At 38.6% G+C, this 21,764-nt stretch overlaps 2 protein-coding genes across 2 annotated transcripts; both read right to left on the bottom strand.

Annotated features, from left to right (window-relative positions):
- Positions 1-5,190: 5,190 nt before the first annotated feature.
- On the bottom strand, positions 5,191-11,590 carry slc5a7a (solute carrier family 5 member 7a). The gene is made up of 9 exons (XM_023424287.2): positions 11,483-11,590; positions 10,501-10,726; positions 9,998-10,111; positions 9,487-9,642; positions 9,205-9,353; positions 8,951-9,094; positions 8,271-8,424; positions 7,198-7,415; positions 5,191-7,082 (listed from the first exon to the last, which is right to left on the bottom strand). The coding sequence occupies exons 2-9, from the start codon at positions 10,682-10,684 to the stop codon at positions 6,411-6,413; spliced, it is 1,791 nt and encodes a 596-aa protein (XP_023280055.1). The 5' UTR covers positions 10,685-10,726; positions 11,483-11,590; the 3' UTR covers positions 5,191-6,410.
- A 3,036-nt stretch (positions 11,591-14,626) lies between these two features.
- On the bottom strand, positions 14,627-21,396 carry arl6 (ARF like GTPase 6). The gene is made up of 8 exons (XM_023424286.1): positions 21,253-21,396; positions 19,763-19,916; positions 19,447-19,508; positions 19,159-19,227; positions 18,972-19,066; positions 18,556-18,685; positions 17,976-18,031; positions 14,627-17,321 (listed from the first exon to the last, which is right to left on the bottom strand). Exons 2-8 carry the CDS (start codon positions 19,880-19,882, stop codon positions 17,296-17,298), a joined length of 558 nt encoding a protein of 185 aa, XP_023280054.1. The 5' UTR covers positions 19,883-19,916; positions 21,253-21,396; the 3' UTR covers positions 14,627-17,295.
- Between the last annotated feature and the right edge of the window lie 368 nt (positions 21,397-21,764).

The following is a 21,764-nucleotide window of genomic DNA, read 5'->3' as shown; positions in this document are numbered from 1 at the left end:
AAAATGATGCAGAGTAAGAGTGACTTTTGAAAACTTTCATTTTATTCACTGAATATGCAGTTTTACTGTAAATATGGATAACATATAGATAAAGCAGTCTAGAGTCGAACACTAAATCATACTTTCATACTGCAAAATGATGATTGGGATTATTTGGACTGCATCAGTTCACTGTTTTCTGTTCTGTATCAACCACAAAGTTCGTGTTTAAAACAATGAAACATTTAATATTTAATTCACTTGTAAATAAATACATCAATACAACAGAAAGCTACACTACTGCCATACTGTAAGACACTACAGTAACAGATTTAAGATGCTGCAACATTTTGACACAAAACAAAAGGAAAGAAATTGCATCTTTTATTTTGCACTCTCTGTCTTAAGTAATTCTCTTGCAATGCTACTCACCAGACTAATGTTAAAATAAGGAGAAACTCTTGCAATCATGCAAGCATTGATTCAGTGAGCTGGACTGTGACTTGGTATGTGAGCACAGCCTCTTGTGTTCTAAGGTAAGCATTTGGCTATTTGCACCAAGAGCTTTCTGCATTGAAACTCTTTTGTATAAAAATCGAGACAAATCACGTGTAAAACACTGTAACAGAAATATATTGTATCTTTGGAAAAATTCATGTATTTGACCAAATAACAAAACAAACACACACACAAAAAAAAAAAACTGAAATGAACATTATGATACACTGATATGTCTAATGCACTTAAATTCCACATGCAAGAGCTTTTTTTGTCTCAATCTGTGCACGGCGGACTCTCCATACATGCAGGGTCCAGGGGAACAATTTAATTCTCATTGATCCACCGGGGCTGAAGAGTCTCCACCACTTCTAAAATCCAGTCTGATCTGAGTAACTGTTTGACTCACAGCTCTAATTCCTCATCACTGAAGCTGATTCATGGCTCCAACTCATTAAGAATCGGTGGGTTTGCTGATTTCAGCACAGACGTCTCGCTGCTGCGGTGAGCCCCGGACGGTCTACCTGCAGCCGGCCCGAGTGCAACAAAGCTGGGTCTATAATTAGGTTCTTGTGGCTGATTCGATTAGAGCAGCTGCTACATTCATTTAGCTAAAGATGCTCCTCGGCTGCTTTTCTGGGGTGGGGGGTAATGGAGGAGAAGATGGAGGGATAACAATAAGATGTGACTTCATCGTATGGTGTGTGTGTGTTTGTGCATGGGTCTGAATAACTGTATATTTGTACAGACCCCATTTTTCCTCAACATATACATTGATGTAGCACACACATACTTTCACACACTTGTTCTCCCCTCCTCCATCCCTCAGCCTGTTTCCATGTTTCAATTAGCTGTCTTTCTATTAAATTACAGGGGTCATTACTTAAAAAGGACATAAATAGTGGCCTGCCGACATGATGGCTGTGCCACAGCCTCAGATGAGATATAGGCTGCTTTGTGTCACACTGTCCGGAGAACAGACTGACCACATCTGATGCTCTACATCATGTTGAAATCACACATTTTTCTTTTCATTTTTTCTTAAAGTAAGAAATATTAAAGCGCCTCTCATCTCAAAAATGCGTTTTGCATATTCACACTTCACTGCTGACCTTCACTGTATAGGATGATGGCTGTTTTTGATCTGCTGAAGGGGGAGTGTTTCTCTTTGCTCTCCTCAAATCTGAATTTAAGATGTAGATACAAGCAGGATTTTATGGTTTCAAAACTAGCCATTTGTGGTCAATTATGCAATGTACGCAAGTGTAATGTGGAAACTTGAAGCCTCCAGCACGCACACACACACACACACACACACACACACACACACACTGAAAATGTACTTTTTGGAGACGTCTTGTCCCCAGAGGTTAAACTTTCAAAATGAAAAATATTTGTGTACTAACAGATTCTGGACTTTTCAAGTGAGATGGAGAAGGAATAGATCCAATTTGAAATGTTTAAAACAAGGCAATGCATTGGTGGATTTTTTTTAATGCATTATGCATTCCTGGAATTAGATTTTTTTTTTTTTTTTTTTTTTTATGCCACCACACCCTACCCAGGGGTTATGCTCCTGTTTGTATTCTTCATATCTCAAACAGAAGGTTAAGCTTAAACAGAACTTCTGTCTAAACAGAAGTTATTTTCTTTTTTTCTTAGTTTTCTTAGCATAAAATAAGAAATATTAAAACTGCGTTCTGCCTGTTTTTTTTTTGTGTTTTTCCACATTGAAACCGTGCCAACAGGATGGTGTTTGCATGTTTGCAGCTCCAGTCAGATGAAATTCTCTGCTTTTGAAACTCAGTCTGAACAATGTCAAAGTGAGACGTACACAAGTGTTTGTTAGATTATCTGTTAAACAACTCCTGTTAATGGGTCACTCCAGTGATTTTGTTTTGCACTTTCATAAAGTTGAACAACATTGACAGACAGATTTTAAAAAAGGGTTAGGGTAGCAGCAGAGGCTGAGAGATCCTAATTTTTATTTGATTGTAAGAGTTAAGCTCCAAAAAAGGGGGATCTTAAAATTCTCTAAATGTAATTTGACATTGTCTTACATTAGACTGTCCCTGCCAGTGTGTATCATAGAAATTGTGGTGCAAATTTGAAAACTCGAGACGTGACTTCATGTCTACAATTGATTGAGTGGCCCTTTAAACACACAGCAGGGGTTCCCATTTAGCCGCTTGCTCTGCCAGGATGTCGTTGAAAATGTGTCTTGTTGTGCTGTAGATCAATCTAAGTGTTAAACTTTTGTTCAGACAGAAACCTGTTGACCTTTTGTCAATGCTTTGCGCTGCTGTTGCAGTGGATTTTACAATATTTTACATTTGTTGATTGATGCTGTTTTGTTCACCTTATTTGTGATGTTATGTTATTAAGTGTAAATCTGGATCTGATTCCAAGCATAAAAAGTAAATAAACAAAACAATAAATAAATAAATAAATAGATAAATAAATAACTACACATCATTCCCTTGTGACAAATGACATCTCCAGCGAGCAGTTTGATGCCTGGACAGTCACCTTGCCTTGAGTCTTCTCTCTAAAGTTCCGGCACATTAGATGTCTATCTGAATGCACTGTCTCCTCTCTGTAATCTCATCTCCTCATGTCTACATTGAGGGAAAGTGCTCTAGTGGGACTTTGATTCCCAGAATTCCCTTTTATCTGTTAAGGTTGGTCTAGAAAAAAAATGAGTCCAAGAAGAAATTAGAGCAGACATCCCATAGCAGATAAAATGTATTGAGAGAAAAATGGTTTCATTTCACATTTTTAAACATGCTGTCTGTCCATGGACCAGAACTTAAAGTCTGCTAATTCTCCTATTGGGATTTAATTAGATTCTTCCAGACCAAGATGGAAAGTAAGAATGCAGGTTGGGAGTGTGATTCTCAGTCTAGATGACCAGTTCATCAAGTCTTCAGTGTTTCTTATTTAATGCAAAAAAAAAAAAAATATATATATATATATAATTAATGGGATCACTTACTGGTAAAAACAATATCAATATGAGCTTTGATAAAAGAAGAGAAGAGGATTTTATATCAAGAGAATATGCTCTTTATAGATTATATAAATTCATGACAACTAAAATTTTAAACAATCTGGCCAAACTATCAATGTCTCCTGGAAAGGCTTCATAGGACGTTCTAAATATATCTAGTGGTCATGAATGAATGAATGTGTTTTGGTTTGCATCCAAATGCTCTCTAGAAGAGAGTCCTACGCAAAAACCATCCCCCAACATTTTCCACGTCATCTGTAAATAAATGGATTGACTTTTGGACAAGCGACAGTTTTCCTTCATAATTGTTAATTATCATGAGTGCTCTGTGGTACTCTCTATGAATGGAGATGGGACACTCTCTCTCTCTTTCTCCACCCTCTGTTCTTTTTTATGGAATTGGTCTTAGTTCTCAAGGACGCCAACGAGGACGCTGGACGATGGAGGGAGGAGGTGCAGTGGATGGGTGGGGCACCTGCGTCACTCCTGCGCACCAAGGGTTTATGGCTATGGGCGCCAGTAAGCTACACCCCCTCTAACCTCAACCCAGTCCATCTTCCCTGCCTCTGACCACCAGTAACCCCACCCACCCCGTGTGGCTCCTCCCAGAGTCCCAGACGAGAGAGAGCACAGCACTTAAGGTAATGTAAATAACCAGGGAGGAAGAGCTATTTTAAGATGCTGTCTTTCTCTGTGGCCATGGAGGGGGACAAAGATGCAAGCCAAGCGTTTGTAATTTCAGTCACGTTTTCGGAGACGTTCTCTTTCTCTATCTTCCATCCTGCTAGCTGAAGGGCCCGACAGACAAAGAGCCTGGGCTAGTTGCAAATTCAATGTAAGCCTTTTTCTAAAGACACACGTTTTTAAAATATATTTATATATATATATATATATATATATATTTTTTTTTTTTGACTAGACAAGCAGCTGAAGGTCTTGAAAAGTGAGTCTGAAAAAATGACACATAGAGAAGAAAACATAGAAATGATTCTAATCATTGAAACAGCGATCCTCCAAAGGGCTGGTAAGATAAATCCGAGGGGGTCACAAAATGAATAACAGAATAGGAAAGAAGGAGAAAAAAAAATATCTCGACTATTTGACTTCTTCATGCTAAAATTATAAACGTCAAACAATCCCAAAGTGAAGAGTCACTTCTTGGTTGAATTTGGTTGGTTCCAGTGAGTGCCATATCAACGTGGCTGTGTTTTAAGAAATCACAGGCCATAGATGTCCCTGGCCCTCGTCCCTGGAGGATCACAGTGGCCTTTGTGTTTCAGTACCATGAAACAATTAAAGATAAAGACATCTTAAAAAACACTACGCATACACACATCTAATTTAGAGTAAGTGTCAAGAGTCGGTGAACAACAAACGTGAAATACAAGTTCTTTTCTTCTTACAAAAGTAGAGTTTATATATTTTCCTGAAATAAGTTTCTTTTTTATTGTTTCATCTTTTATGACATCAAAAATAAATAAACATTTAGACAGCATCCTTTCCATCTTTGTTAGAATCACTTTTTTCTGTATATTCCCCCCCCCCCCCCATATGTATACAAACATACACATCACAGAGAAAATAATCTGTACACTGCAACAAATAAAGAACCGATTTGGAAATCGGAACCTGCCGCCACAAACAGTTACTGCAGTTACTGTTTGACTTTGCAAATCACAAACAGAAACATACACAAACATCAGTAGAAGTACACTATATAATATAATTCCATCTTTTTGTAGAGGTTACATTCATATTCAAGTCTTTGCTCGCTGCAGTCTGACCAGAGTCCAGTCAGACCTGTGGGAATAAAAGTATCTCTTTTCATGAGCTTCATTAAGGCAGCTGAATACAAGATCATTTTAAACACTAATTTACACTGATTCTTATGATTCAAACTGTCTTTACACCTGACATTAAAGAGAATATGAGCTAATGCTTCAAGTCAACTACCATCACTACTGCTTGTATATTTTCTACTCGGCGTGATAAATGGATTGTTCCTTTCTTGATTCACAGTCATATTCATCAGTGATAATTAATAATATACATTGCCTGTCAAAACTGCATCAAACAAAAGGAGTTTTTTTGGAGGGGGTTAATATGCCTGATGCAATTGACTTTATGACATTAAAGTCTACTTAATGTGTTAATTAATTTATAAATAAAAACCCAATTATCTCAAATGTGAATTAGGTTACATATTACATGGATTAATTTGCTCGATATGATACATTAATGCTATAAAATATCCAGTTTTCCATCATTTCCTTTTGTTGGTCTATTTGACTTCCACTCTCTCCCTGTCAGATTTTTATAATATTTGCTGTACAGGTGTTTAAAGTGTGTGTGCGTGTGTGTGTGTGTGTGTGTGTGTGTGTGTGTGTGTGTGTGTGTGTGTGTGTGTGTGCGTGTGTGCGTGTGTTATTGCTTTTAACTACTTGGTACATACAGTATATACCCTACTTCCAAACTATGGTTGTGCTGTCAGTCACTTCTTATAAAGTACCAGTCTTCATCTGTGTGCAGCATCTCTTATCACCACTCATCTGCTGTTTGGTAACAACCTGCTTTTTATTAGTGATAAAAAATAAAATCAATTAAAATCTCCAAAGCAGTTCAAGAAAGGACACCAGCTATCTTTAAATATTATATGAGTGTATGTGTGGGTTTGTGTGTGTATTTGATGGACTTCACAGAAAGACGGCTTTATGTCCGGACAATCAGCAAGCTGCTACACTACATATCTACATCCTGACATGTGGCTGTTATCCAGTCACCACAGGTGGGATGTGGTCCTTTGTAGTCCCAAGGAAGGATGATTTTCGAGTGTCTGACAGAGTAACCAGTTCTCTGGCAGTTTAGTCACGTGTTCAGTTTTCAATTTTTTATCTTATTTTTTTTAAATCACATCCTGAGTTTGTCATTCATCATCGTGGTGGGAGGAGTCAAGGCTGTACTCCTCCTCCTCCTCCACTGTTTCTGTCGGCAGTGTGTCACGGCGCGTGAAGGCGGCCGCCAAGGTCACGCTCAGGCGCGGTTTGACGGACGCCATCTCTGACAGCCCGATGTTGTTGCTGCGAGTCACAAGCGTCGTCTTATCCATAATCTCTCCACTGTGCTTGGACACCACTGCGTCGAGAAAGTCGTATTTGTGTGAAATCTTGCCGCTCTCAAACAGGTACTTGGCCAGGTAGGAGAAAGCAACATTACCCAGAAAAGAGGCGAGCATAGAGACGGTCTTGAAGGGGAACTTCTGAATGACGATGTCCTCCATTTCTCCAGTCATGTGGTGCATCCGCTTCTCGGTGGTCCAGCCAGGGTAATAAATGAAGGGAGGCAACTGCAGGTAGGGTTCACCTCCACCTATACGCAGCAGCATGCCAAACAGGTATGCAGCCACCGAGCCGTACGTGTTGGTGCCTTTGACAAAGAGCACACTGAGCAGCTGGGGGAAGATGATGACGTAAACTAGGTCTGAGCTCAGGTACCACAGGCCGTAAACTGTCCCGGTTACCAGCGCCATCACCGTGGCAAGGCCACCGAAAACAAAGATAGTAATACGCATCACCCACACGATCTCACGGTCAGACGCCTGAGGAGATAGAGAGGAGTGGAAAAAAAGGATTGTAACATATGCAGAACAGCCAAGAAAAAAAAAACATTTAGATGTATTTGGTGCCGGAACAGAAACACACACATGTACTCACTGACTGTCTAAAGGCGAGCTGGTAGATGTTCCTCGCAAACATTGAGCTTGCTGAAAGGATGGAAGAGTCTGCAGAGGACATGACAGCTGCAGACACTGCGCCCAGGCCGAAAAAAGACACGAATGGCGGGCAAAGGTGTTGGAGCACGATGGGTAGAATCATGTCTGCTTCTTCCTTTTCTCTAGGAGGGATGGCACCATAACTTGTCTGGTTCCAGTCTGAGCAAGGGAAACAAACATTTAAAAGGACACATCTAGTATGCACAGTACACATGTATTGTAGTATTAATAAATAAATGAATAACCACATGACCTCCAGAGAAATCTTACCTTTCACAACGATTGATTCACGATTAAACAATCAGTGAAATATACAATGAAATATAATGACAATTTAAGGCACAGCTTACTTAATATACAGTATGAAATTCAGGCTTAACAAATTTAAAACTGCAACAGACATGCACAGTCATTACAAAATTAAATATGTTAGTAGTGGAACATTATTTTTGTCCATTTACTTTCTTTCCTGATGCTAAAATAAATAAAATTTTACTGATAATGGGAATAAAAAAGGTTGAACTTCAAGCCTAATAATAAAATGTTACTGCTTGCAAATATACGCTGTGAAGATTTTCACTTCAGTAATTTTAATTTTGAAATGGTAGCTCATATTATAGCAAAGGACAGAACAGAGTTGTGTATTCACTTGTTCACCGGGGAATGTGACACCTAGAAATCTGGAGATGGAACCTCTAATTTGGTCCCTTGCCTCCCTCTAATGTAATATTTACACAACCAGCGTGGTTATTAAACGGGTTGCTGCTTCATTATGGATGAGGTGAACCAGCTGCTATTTACCAGGCTATCTCAGATCTAAGGGCAACATGCACCCATCCAGAGCCCCCGCTATACAAACACACACACACACACACACACACACACACACACACACACACACACACACACACACACACACAGCCAACACCTCCGACAGAATCCCACCCCAACCTTCACCCATCCACCCACATGCAGAGATTATGCATATGCGGAGTAACATGTGAGCTCTCTAACCCGTGGAGGCCCCGATGGCTCCGATGAGAACGGAGGGCACAGCCATGACGAGGCACCCGAAAGCGGCCAGGAAGGAGAGGACCTGGGCGTAGGTGGCTGAGGAGGCAGACAGCACCCTCTGGAAATACACCTGCCAGGGTATTCCTCCAAGCATCTGTAGCACAATCACAGAGCAGTAAATAGCCTTCGCAGAACTGACGTCCAACACAGACATGCCAGGTCAATTTTATTTACAGTATAAAGCCCACAGGGTTCTACTAAATTATTTAATGTCCATGCGTCAATCAGTGTGTACACCTTAACAGGAGTTGTCAGTGACTATGGTATTTTATGGCTGCAACAAGCATTCATTATCATGACTGGTTAATCTGTTGATTATTTATGAGAGTAATCAATTTGTAGTATTTGTCTACAAAATGTCAAAAACTAAATGAACATCACAGGTTACCACATTTGAAAAGCTGTAACTAGCAACATTCAGTATTTTAACTTCTTCAGTGACTTGACTGAGGATCAAAATGATGGCTGATGGATTTTCTGATAATCAACCACTGGACTAATCAACAACAGTCTCAGAATAATGGTATCAGTTTTAGACCTTTTTCCAATTAGAGAAAATATTGGTTTCAATGGACTGAACTCTGAGGCAGTGAGAGACGGGGAATTCGCGGTTGCGGTACCAGGAGGCAGAAGTTGTCGATCCAGACCCAGGTGTCGCTCTTGGAGATGCTGCCTCTCCAGGGCGACTGGTACACCTGCTTCACTGCTGTAACGGTGATGTCTGACACCGCAGGGTTGGTCAAAGCAAAGGGGACACTGATCCACTGTAGATGGCCACAAACAAGTACAGCTGACAGTCACAAACACAAACATACAGGCTTAATGGTTACTGTAAATTGTGCCTCTCATGCTATCAAGATAAATATGAACCTACCAAGCCAACAAAGATACAGAAGAGCTGCACGACATCAGTGTAGGCCACAGAGTACAGTCCTCCAACCAGGGTGTAAAAGATTGCAATGAGTGCTGAGATAACCACTGACATCTTAATGTTGATGTCCACAATGACGCTCAGAGTAGCACCTGAGGTCACGAAAGAACAGACGGACGGATATGATGAGCAACGTGACATGAGAAACAAACACTCACAGCACACTTTGACTTCACTGCCTTCAACAACCTCTAATTTTGTTGTAGACAGAAAATATGAACTTACCAAGGGCGGATAAGATGGCAGCAGACCAGAAGATCTCACCCATGAGCGCAGGTATGAAGAGAAGGCCGCCCATGCGTTTCCCGTACAGCTGCTGGAAAGGGTCCAGCATGGTGACGTAACCTCGTGAGCGCATGGGCTTGGCGAAGAAAAGACCACCTGGGATAAAGTGAGTGTATAGAATACTGACTGAGACGTCATTGTGAGAGGGACATGAGTCACCAACCATCCAAAGCTCCTGGGGCCTAAATCTTGACTGAACAACCTCTTGTAGTCCTAAAGGTGGCCATTTATATAAATTTGTAGTTTTATTTCAAACATATTCTTTAGAAAATATTGAAAAGGTTGAACAGAGGAACACACACACATAGATTTAAACAGATATGTAGTCAGTATTAATGTTTGGAGGTGTGTAAGTGGCACCCAGAATCCTTGGCTATTCACCTACTGACAGAAAATATACATCTGGATTTTTAAATTGCTTTAAACAAGAGGAACATGTAGCGTCACTCACCCACAACCAGACTGAGGGCATATCCAAAGGGAGCTTGTGCCCAAGCCAAGCCGAAATCTGGGAGATACACATATTCAGCTGTGCCATTGATGTATCCTCCTCCAACCCAGGTTGCTGAAAATCACAAAAAAAAAAAGGTCACAGCTAAAGAAAAAATCTGGTTAAATAAAAATGGCATCTATTTGAAATTTGATTCAATAATAACACCTGCTCTTATTATTTTGTTTCCTCCATGAGGAAAATCCCTTAACAGCTGCCAATACACATAATTTTTAAACAAAGACATGGTGTTACAAATTGCTTGAAAAAAAATAAAAAAATAAATAAAAATAAAAAAACAAAAGAAACATCCTCAACCAAGTCATGTGAGACTGGAAAACAGCAGATTTCTCACATGTTAAAAAGAGAAAAGATTCATCTAAACGTCTAAATAATTTTAAAGCCACTTTAAAGTCGGTCATATAGCCACTATAAGGTTTTTGACTGATGAATACAAACTTCACCCGTCATGGTAAATCCACCGACAAATAATCCAATATCTCTCCCGCCGACCATGATGGTTTCGCTGCGGTCGGTGCCCTCCGCCTCCCCGGAGTGCTTGTTCTTCCATGCCGCCCAGATGCCCACGAACAGGATCAGTAGATAGAAGAACGCGATAGCCACAAGCCCCTCTACATGGATGGTCATTGTCGCACCGGTCTTCCGCTAGGAACGGGACGGCATGAAGACCTGCTTGACCCCACGGAGGAAGAGGATGAGACATAAAATATTAAGAATCTAACAATTTGGTATTTATTTATTTTTTGCATTGGGACAAGCTTGGACACATTTTTGACCAGTTAGGCTGGTGTGAAATAAAAGCACAAGCTGAAAAGAATCAGAATAGCATAATAGAAATGATTGTCTTTTGCTGATTTAGAAGATTTAATGTGCTCTCAGAAATATTATAATGTCTATATAATATCTAAGAGATAACGGTGATCCTGAGAGCCATGTCATTTTCTATAAAAACAAACAAACGAACAAATAAGACTTTAACTCAGTACAGTTCATGTGTGGTGATCTTATCATTATCATTCTAAGTAAAGGGAAAGTGCATTGATAAGAAACCTGGAAGCTCGATTTTGTAGTTATTTTTTCCTCTTCAAGAAAAAGAAATACAGTTAAGTGCCATACACTGCCTTTTTAATATAAAATAAACAAAAATAAACTTAACAAATCTGTGATAATTGGTCAAACCTGTCCTCTCTTTTCGATCTCTCATCGTGTCCTTCTCTCTGGACACATGCGCGTAAAATTCAAATTACGCACAGCATCCATGATACAGATATGACCTTGTAGCCTAATATATAGCTTAATAAATAATATGAACTGTTGCCTGCACAGCTCCACTTTAGCCACGCGAAATATTGATAAGATATCATCCACTAAAATGCCATTTCATAACCCGTTTACAACAACTTGAAAAACACATGCAAAACTCACCTGAAGTATTTCTAGAGTCATGTGCTGGGGCACCTGAGGCGCAGAGCAGTGAGCAGAGCAGTTAGACGGTTGATGAAGAGCTTCGTCCCCCTTTGCACCGCGAGGAACCGTCTACTGAAGCGTTTGTGGAGGTCTCCCGGGTGACTTACTGAGGCTTATAAAGGGGCAGGTGCCGTCAGAGGACCGACACACACACGTCAGAGACACCAAACGTCCCCGTTAATGAGGACCTCGCATGGAAAGACGTCAGAGTGCGCGCGCTGAGCTGACTGGAGGAGGCTAGGAGAAATTCCTTTACTCAATAACCGGGACGGATGGGCATCTTACATTTTTCTTTTGAATAATGGAATGTCATGATATAAATTTTGATATCAACGTTGCATTTTTTACACGTTAAGGAATCAATATCAACATTCAGTGGAAGAGTTTTATGCCTCACGTGGCTCCTGCTCCTTCAAACTCAGTGCGTAACAGCCGCGTAAATGCGCAGCCATACTTCATGTGGCCTTTTATCCGCTGTCACTCTCTCTCCAGCTGGCATTTTACCTTACAACCGCAATTAACTTTGCTCCACACCAACTGTTCTTGCGCGACCGAGGAGGATGAGAAACCGTCCCGATGTCCTTGTTTTGCACAGGAGAAAATTGTGAATCCATGCGTTAATTGAAAACAAAAAACAAAAATAAAACTACAGACATTTAGAAGGCCTACTCAACATTTTTTCCCCTCTAAGTACATTTTACAGCAGTTTGAACTCTTTGGGGTTTAATATTCAGCATCTTCTTGAGCAGAGACGGTCCACTCTTCCTACTCTTCCTCCTTTCCTATGGCCTAAAAACGCTCCTCACCTCGAAGCAATTAGGCATCACTTAAGTGCACTGTATCTGCCACTTTCCCTTCAGAATATATATCAATGAACTGTGTCTACTTAATGGCCTCTACTTCCTAAAGTCGTTTAATCTGGGCTCCTCTTGTCAAAACTGACAGGCACCCAATTAGGATGGATCCTGAGGAGCAGCGCAGAGATTTAATGATACTGTCAGACTTATATAAAAAAAGAAAAAAAAAGAAAAAAAAAAGGCACACATGGCGCACAAACAGCTGTATGAAGAAGTTATTTGAGAACCGAGGTATCACTCGTCAGGAGAAAGGGAGACAAGTTTATTTTAAACTACGCCCCCTTCTGGCAACAGACCAGTTTCACCACCACGCACAGAGCCCAATATATTTGTACCTGGTTTATCTAGATAACATTAATTCAAACTTACATTAATGTAAACTTGGATGTCTGGCCGTTGTTTCTTTTTTATTTTTACCATCTATATGCATATATAAATTTCATTACATGATGAACTAATATTTATTTCTGATGTTTCATCTGTAAAGAGAACCAGCTGTAATCAGTCTGTTTTCAATGGCAGGTGTGTTAAGCCAATATGCTCAACTAAAGAAAAGCTTTTAATGCAACTCCTTGAGAAAACATTTTCTCTTCTGCTCTAATAAAGTGTTTCTGTTAATTGTGCAAAAAATGATAACAATGTTATTCAGTCCTGCTTGAAGGGCTCAACTGTACATTTTGGAGGGCTTTCCGATTCCTATTTAAATTAACATGAAAATACAAATTTGAAGCACAATTTGAATAGGCTGAGTAATTAGAATAACACTGACTTGGATATGATTTTGTTTGACATCTAACAAGTGATGCCATGTAGTACTTGATGCCAAAAGCCAAAAGACAGCTGGAGTTGTTTCTAACTACATGTTTGACAGATGGCTGGAACATGACCGTAACACTTTTACAAGACAAACACTGATGCTGAGCCTTAACACAGCCACATACACATTCCTTAATCATGTCATTATATCAGCATAAAGATACAAAAACACACAATTTACTCAGTTCTCTGTGTGCTGCATTGCATAACAACACAAATGCTCATAACTTGTATAAATGAATGTTTATGTTTAACCAAATAAATTGTTCAGGGTCAGGGACTTGAGGTTTAATGAGCAGCTGTTACTGGCAGTGCTCAAGATGTTTGAGAGAGAGAGAGAGAGAGAGAGAGAGAGAGAGAGAGAGAGAGAGAGAGAGAGAGAGAGAGAGAGAGAAAGAAAAAACTTCCTGCATATTCTTCTCTGGGAAATTCTATTATTATTTCCACTATATCCAACAGTCTGAGCTTAAATACAACAGTATACAGATGCTCCGGGTCTCTCCCTCCCGGGGAGGTCACCGGTTCGATACCCAGTTGATACAAAACTAGAGAAAAGCTTCAGGGGTTGTTGCACAGTGTAACTGAGGTCTTTGTAAATAATGTGGCCGCCTGATAAACATAGAACAGTGACGCATTATCTCCCAGACGGTGACAGAGGAAAAACCAAGATTAAGTGTCTGAGTGAAGTTGTTGTTAAACTGGACTGAGATCATGTGACTATGAAGGCACCAGCTGATTGTGACTGAGTTCTGTCATTAACATCAATAATTACTGACATGTTTGTGTTGACTTTTTAATGTTTCTACCTTTTGACCACTTTAATGTTAGCTGGCTAGCTCACAAAAAATACAAATAATGTTTATCACGAATTCCACGAAGTTAAAATGATAATGTGAAATTTTGAGAACTACAAAAATCTGCAAATATATGGTGTATACAGTGATAACGATTACTCGGCGTTTCACAACGAGCAGTAAAAACCCTTCAGTAAGCAAAGTCTAACTAATACATCAGTTACAAGCAAGTTTACTTTCCCCAAATATCTGATTAAAACGAGTGAATATTGTATTTACGTCTTTACCACGGTCTTCTAGGAAGAAAATGCTTTGCTTTGACCGGGGGCGTCATCGTTGAGAAATTGGAACAAATCCGGCTCTCCCATTGGACAGCAAAAGATTGGCTTCTCGAAATTGGAACAAATCCCGCCATCTGATTCGCTGGCTGTTTCCCGGGGTTTGGAAGAATTGGAACAAATGCAGGACGGTGATTGGGAGAGGCGGGACATCGCTGAGGACAACCATTGGTTGAGAAGTTGGAGGAGAGAGAGCGAGAGAGAGAGAGAGAGAGAGAGAGAAAAGAGAAGGTAGTATTTCCACAGATAACTTGAGCAACAATCATTGCGCCATAACATCCGAAACATGAAAAAATATTTGTTTTCCACTGCATTTATTCTTTGAAAGTTAACACATACAGTGTAATAAACAAAATACATGTAGCTCATGTGATAATACAGTTTGAAGGAAGAATATATAACTTCTATTATGCTAAAGTGAAGGTAAGCTCAGAGGGTCCTTGTTTTGAAATAGAACAAGAAATATGATCTCAGGAAGACCTTCTCCTTGTTTTGAATATATGAAGTAAGATGTCTGGAGGTTATGAAAGTTGACCATGTGTCTCCTACTAGATTACAACTCGTAAATGACCTCCAGTTAGAAACAGACAACACTACAAGATCAATGTGGTGTCCTTAATGCCACAATGAGTAGTTCTGAATATTTTGGACTTGGGTGTCCCCCAGTGGTGGTATAAAAAGACAGTGTCTGACATGAGTGGGCTAAAAGCAACAGGGACCATTTTTCAATAGAAATGTCTCCTTGCAGAGGAAACATTACATTATCTGTAACTTTCAAAATGAAAAACTTTTAAACTGCCTGACAGGAACAGCAGCTGAATTTTTAGCCTGTGTTTAAGCTAAAATGATGAAGTATTTGATAATGTAAAGGTTTCATTTTTAACTTGTTCTACATGAAATGTATCTGTGAAGTTTTCTATGGCTGGTAAATCTGTTGGCCAGACTAACCATGAACTGACTTTTCAGTCATTCCTAACTTGTAGGACTAAATTCACAAAAGTAAAAGTTATCGTTTTGTCCTGTCCAACCCATACACTCTGGTAATACACTACAGTTAATATTTGAAACCATGAACACGACATGGCTGTCGATCAAAGATGCAAAATTTGCTGTATATATCTGTATTCTACAGTCTTGACACAACTGTACTGTATAAGAACTCCAAAAATGTATTTTCACAGAAATGAGCAACTATTATTTTGACAAATTTATTAAACTTTTTATCAGCTATTTCCTTTTGCCTTGAAACTTCTCAAAAACTGTGAAACACACAAAAAAAGTGATGGAGCTTGGCAAACACCATCAGACAAAAAAGAAGCAACCACACAATGTGATCTGTACAGTTTTAATGCAAGCTCTCAGTCAGAGACTGAAGAAGACCAAAGGCTTGCATTATAAACTCTGACAAGACTGAACAGATGTTTTGTCCGTTGTCTGCCTCTGAATAACTGAATTTACCATGAGTAAATTGTAAGAAACATTTTGTTTAAATACAGTTTTTCTTTTGAGCAATGAAATAAGGCAAAGATAAAAACACTAGTTGAAAATTAGCTTTGTAAAGAGAAGTTTTGAGTTATAAACAAACTTTACAGGCTAACTAATTTGACATTCATTTATGACAAACATTTTATCATTTGTTACAGCTAAGGTAACTATTACCTATATTCACTTTTATATTCATATTCACAAGTAACAATATGTACAACAGGATCTACTGGGCCCTAGAAAATAATTTTTTGGTTACAATTATAATCTTCAAAATGCAAAATATATTTTCACAGCTACTAAAAAAAGAGCAATGGTAACCAAACATGAGCAGAGCTGCATGTAGTTATTAGCTGCAGTAAACATAAAGTAACTTTTGTTTTTAATGTGACAGTGAGATGGTATTATCTGCAAATTAAACAAAGGCTAAAGAATGGATAAAAATGTTTGGTATTATTCAAACAAATACCAGTAAATTTACCTCTGCTGTAGAAATAAATGATACCTGACTTAACTGTGTAACGTATCTACAGAGGCCCTGAGAGACGAGGGGGAAAAAGAAGAAAAAAAAACATTGAGAATTTGGCATATTCTAGAGGTGGAAACAATTTCTTAAGTCCTTTGAAAGGTCGTTTTGAATGTTTTTTGAATGTTTTAGCCCATTACACATATATCACATGTATCTTCCATGACGGTCAAAAGTTGTTTTTAGAATGATATCTGATGCATTGAGGCTTGAGACAGGAAAAGACTGTTACAAGCTCTCAAGCAACGGCCTTAAAATTGTAGATCAGAGCATTTATCCCCTGCTGTAACAGTGCAGGGGAAGCTCACAAGGCTACACCAAAGCTAATATAGGTTATAGTGAGCCAGTGGAAAAACAGTATAAGATATTTAGTTTACATCATTAATGTAGTGCCAGTCTGAATCTACCAACTGTCACACTTGATGTCTCTTCAGGGAAGGCAGCACATACCATTTTCTACAAGACATCCCAGGCATTCATGCTCCTTAAAAGAAAGACAGCACCATCCACAATGACTTATTAAAGAGCAGCTATAGTTTATCATGATCCCTGGTACACAAAGATATTGAGAAATGGGATGGATAATGTAAATGGAGGTAGACTTTCCCCGAAGATTTTTTAAAACATTATTGTTTCTTTCAATACATCTGTATCTATCAGTTTCAAGTCAAAAAGACTGTATGGAAAATAAGAATTTGCCCAAAATAAATGTGTTGAAGTTGATGTTTCTCACTGACTTAGAACTGTTGATGGAGGCATTTTTACGGTTCTTAACTGGTACCAAAGAATCAAATTACGTACTAATTTTTCCATTGATCACACACCCAAGAACAATCTAAATACCCTATTAAAAACATTACTGTCCCATTGTACCTCTGAAAACATTGTCAACACATCTTTCACAAAAACAACTTCCATGGATGATGCTACTTCGGGCGTGTCCCTCCTCAGGTCCTCATGTTCTCATTGTTTTGATTTGATCTGGAAAAAATGTGAAGAATACAGTTAATCAGCAAATATAGAGCAAGTTATCCTCACAAAAAAAAAAAAAAAATGCTGAAAATCCAAACTGACGATGACTGCTGTCCTCTATAAAAGAGACAAGTATTGAAACTCTTCATACTCAAGGGACAGACTTCATCTGGAGTGTTCCCTTAAGAATTTGGCATCAGACATCAGCACCAGATGATGAAGCTGAAGAAACTAAATTTTGGATATGGGAAGAGGTCTAGGAACTTTACACAGACTTTAGGCTCAGAATAACATGCTAGCTCACTCGGCTAGTCACAATAACATAGTAAATACGGTAAGATAAAACTAGGGGAGTTTAGACAATCCTCTACAGCTACACAGCAACAATAAATAATACAACACTTACATAACACCCAATACTCACTGAATAATTTGATCTATGGAAGGATTTGAATGAGAGCATTGAACACAATAAAAAAAGTAAATGTTGTTGATGTAGTGGAGCAGACTACAAGGGTTAATATAGAGTAATGTGCTGTATATCTTCCACACTATATCTCCCCACCAACACAGCCCCTTGTGTTGTGTTAACGCAGGGCAAATGTCTGTGAATTAACCTTACACTCCCACTCTCTCTTTGATTCAAGTGAAATCTCATCATACCTTGTAACCAGTCGACTCCCTCCTGTAAACCTTCTCCTTTCAGAGCATCTGTGGCACTGAAACATATCAAAAGTGTAAATTAAGACTGTTTTTGTATCATGCTATATTTACTATGAAAGAAACAGTCAGAACTCTGAGTATAATCACCTCTATGTTACACAAAACTCACATATTTGCTCTGTGTCACATCCTCTTCATATCAACCAGCTACAGTAAATGCAAATATTTTGCTGGTGCCAGCTGGATCCCTAAACTCTAGTAAACACTGTATCACTCAGTCCTTTGTCCAGGATTTTTATTACACAATTTGCATGGACATTCTACTTTTTTTTTTTAATGGAAACAAGTCACTGTCACATTCTGGTTGTTCAAGGTAATCAGCTGTGTTTGTCGACACTAAAAGAGCAGAGATAAATGGATAAATGATACTGTCGCACTTAATCAGCAGATTCTGTGTGTGATGACACCACATTGTATTATTTCACAGTAGACTACAATTAATCAGTGATACATGTTTTCTCAATGGCACTGGAACTCAGGCATAATAAGTAAGCAAATAAGGATGCATGTATAGTCATACCAGATGTGCCAGGGTTTGTCTTTGATGTTCTCCAAACAGAGTAGCTGTGAGACCTTGACTGATGACAGAGCATCCCTGACATCCATCTTGTTAGCAAAGAACAGGATGGGGATCCTCCTGTGTTTAATATCTATTGAGAGACAGAGAGGAAAGCTGTTATAAATTCAGATCGTCATTCACTTCAAATAATGAGAAACAATGTTTTGAAAAAACCTTTATAAAAAAATTAGCTTTATTCGGCAAAACAAAATGTATATATAATATAATAATTATCACAAAGTGAAAAACCTTTCTTTATGTACTGTGCTGTCTAGACTTCACATAGCCCAAGAAGGCGATAAACCAGGTAGGTCAGCATAGATTCAAACCCATGCAAGCCCAAGATCAAGAATCGTGTTCAACATGAATGAATTTACCAGGATGATTAAGTAATGTATCCAGTTCTTCTTTGGCCACAACCATCCTCAGTTTGTCTGCACTATCAATGACAAATATGATAGCCTGACCTTCCCTAGGGAACAAAGAGATGAGAAATATTAATATGTATATCAAATGCATAAATTGCAGAGGAGGTTATTGTTTTTGTGCCATCAGTACACTCACTTGTAGTAATGTTCCCAAAGGTTTCTGTATCTGCCTTGACCAGACATGTCAAAGACTGTGAATGAAAGACTAAGAAAAGAAAAGAGAAGAGTAGAGATGAGAAGAAAAGAGAAGAGATGCTCTAGTGACAATTCTATACAGTTAAAAAACATCAGACAATATATGAATTTGAACAGATGACTGAAAAAGGAAAACTTGAAAAGGTGACATTAATTGAAAGATAACATTAATTGGACTTTGAATTTTACTTAATGTCCAACAATGTGTTGTCTTATGATGAACAGCTACCTGGATGTCTTGAACTTCTCTATGCTGAACCCAATGGTTGGAACGATGTCTTGTGCTTGGGCCTTTAAGACAAATGCAGTGTTTTATCAACGGTAGCTAAAAGTGGAAGCACACATTAGCAACATATCTGACATTCTTTTCTAGTTAACCGGACTGTAAATATGGAAACATGCACAAAACCTAATTACAAGACAGAAAGGGCAGGGATATGGAGGAGGAATGTGCACAACTTCAAATTTATGTAATCACTAATTAATGTGCTGTGTGAGTGAATAACATTTCTCACATTAGTTATGCCAGAAACAGGCAGACTTACATTGGAAGGCTTGAGTTGGTTGATGATGGTGGTTTTTCCACTGTTGTCCAGGCCGAGACACAGCACATTCACCTCCTTCTTCAACCCCAGCCATCCTGCCAACTTGTCAAACAGCCCCATTTGCTATCCAGCAACCATCAGCTGTCTGTCTGATCTTCAAGAAAAAGACCATAAAAACAGGAAGATTAGGATCATATAGATTAAACAGGCTATTTTAGGTAAATACTGGAAGGATCACAACAACAACACCTAAAATGAAATTTATTCTAAAGATGTGTCTGCACTGACCGCCTGTCTGTTTAATCACCTCCAATGGTTATCAGAGATGAATGAATACAAGCAGGCCGTATATTCTGTACATACACATGTACACATACACATACTACACACAACCACCTACTGTATGTAGTGTATATAAAGTAACATTATATTATTATAATAACCATTTAATATTTATTTCAGTACTTCTTGCACTCTTCCATACCTAGCACCACTTGTCCGCTTGTTTACAACTTACAGAAACTGACTTGTATATAGATATTGTATGTTGTTGCTGTATTGTATGTATGCTTCTTTTTTTCTCACCTACTTGCCTGTACAAAATAGTTATATGTTTTATATTATATCTATATCTATGTATCTATTTAAAAAAAAAAAAAAATTATTTCATTTTTCTTGGACATAGTCATGTTCAGGTTTATTTATTTTTGCTCAGCTTTGTTGTTTTGTTGCTGTATGTCCATGTCTATCTTAACAATGTTACACAATAATAATGTTATTGTGTCTGAGTTAAATTCCTTGTATGCACAAACATACTTAACTAAATTAACAATTTCCACGACAATTATAATGTGGCAATTAGAAAACCGTGGGGAAATCAGTGAATAAACGTGTGTTGGTCGGGAAAGGATTACATTTCATTCTCATTGCAAATAACTGTTGAACTTTCCCCCTGACTTGACCAGAGGCAACAGTTTCAGCAAAGACTCTACGAGTTTGGATTAACTTCTAGCAGCTAACTAAATACATTATATTAAACATAAAGAGGAGATTTACTGTATGTGTGTATTAGCTACAGAGCAATGGCTCATTGCAGCTATCAACAAGTAACATTACCGACGACTTTTACTCGCTAACCGTTAGTTTAAGCTAGCATGCTAACCAGGTTGGAACGTAATTAACATTCGCTAACAGCTATTTAGTTAATCTCTTGTTGTTAATGTTGCTAGTTAGCCTTAGCTAACGTTTAGCCACTAATTACTTCGGCTTGCTGGGATTACATAGGCAGTATCTAACGTTAGGCAAAGGCACTGCTATAGTGCCAGTTTTACAAGGAAGTCATAGACATGACACAGGATGAAGAACATAGGTTTGGAACTTAACTTTAGTATTAGCAATACAGTTAATGCTAACACGCTAGCTGGTGACGATATCGCTAACGTTAGCTTGTATTATCGTTTCCCATACTGTTTTGTAGAGCTGGATTTTACCTGTAATGTAGCCTTGGGGTCCTGCTTTCAGGATACACTTAACGTTCAGTAAATAACCAGGATCAAACGAGTGTTTCATTCATTTCTCCTCCACTCTCATGCGCTCTAGTCTACAGAGGAAAAGCCCAAGTTATTTACACTGTGTTGCTGGGAGACCACTGAGCTGGCTCAAGCCTTCCACCTACAGGTCAAACAAGTCTGAGGTCATCCTCTGTCATTGACAAACCTGTACTAATGTTCGGAATTAGCTAGTCATCAAATGCACCTGGGGTGGTTGTTAGGGTGATAAGTAATGAAGTGCATGAACACCTGAGGAACTAATATGGTTTTAGATTTTTACAATTTACTCAGCTAACAGAAATTCCCTTTAATGCTACTAATGCATTTTTTTTTAAAATTACAGATAAAATCCAAACTTTTATTACAAGTGCTTTGAAGTCCTTTCTACTGAAGGGGCCCTGGGTACTTAACTCCACTATTTCCTACACAACTACCCTCCTGAATGTAATATT

Source organism: Seriola lalandi, unplaced genomic scaffold, assembly GCF_002814215.2.
Source record: "Seriola lalandi dorsalis isolate HSWRI2012SDOR001 ecotype SW California unplaced genomic scaffold, Sedor1 jcf7180002054735, whole genome shotgun sequence".
NCBI lineage: Eukaryota > Metazoa > Chordata > Actinopteri > Carangiformes > Carangidae > Seriola > Seriola lalandi.
The sequence above is the reverse complement of the archived record's forward strand: the minus strand, read 5'-3'. Positions and strand labels throughout refer to the sequence as shown.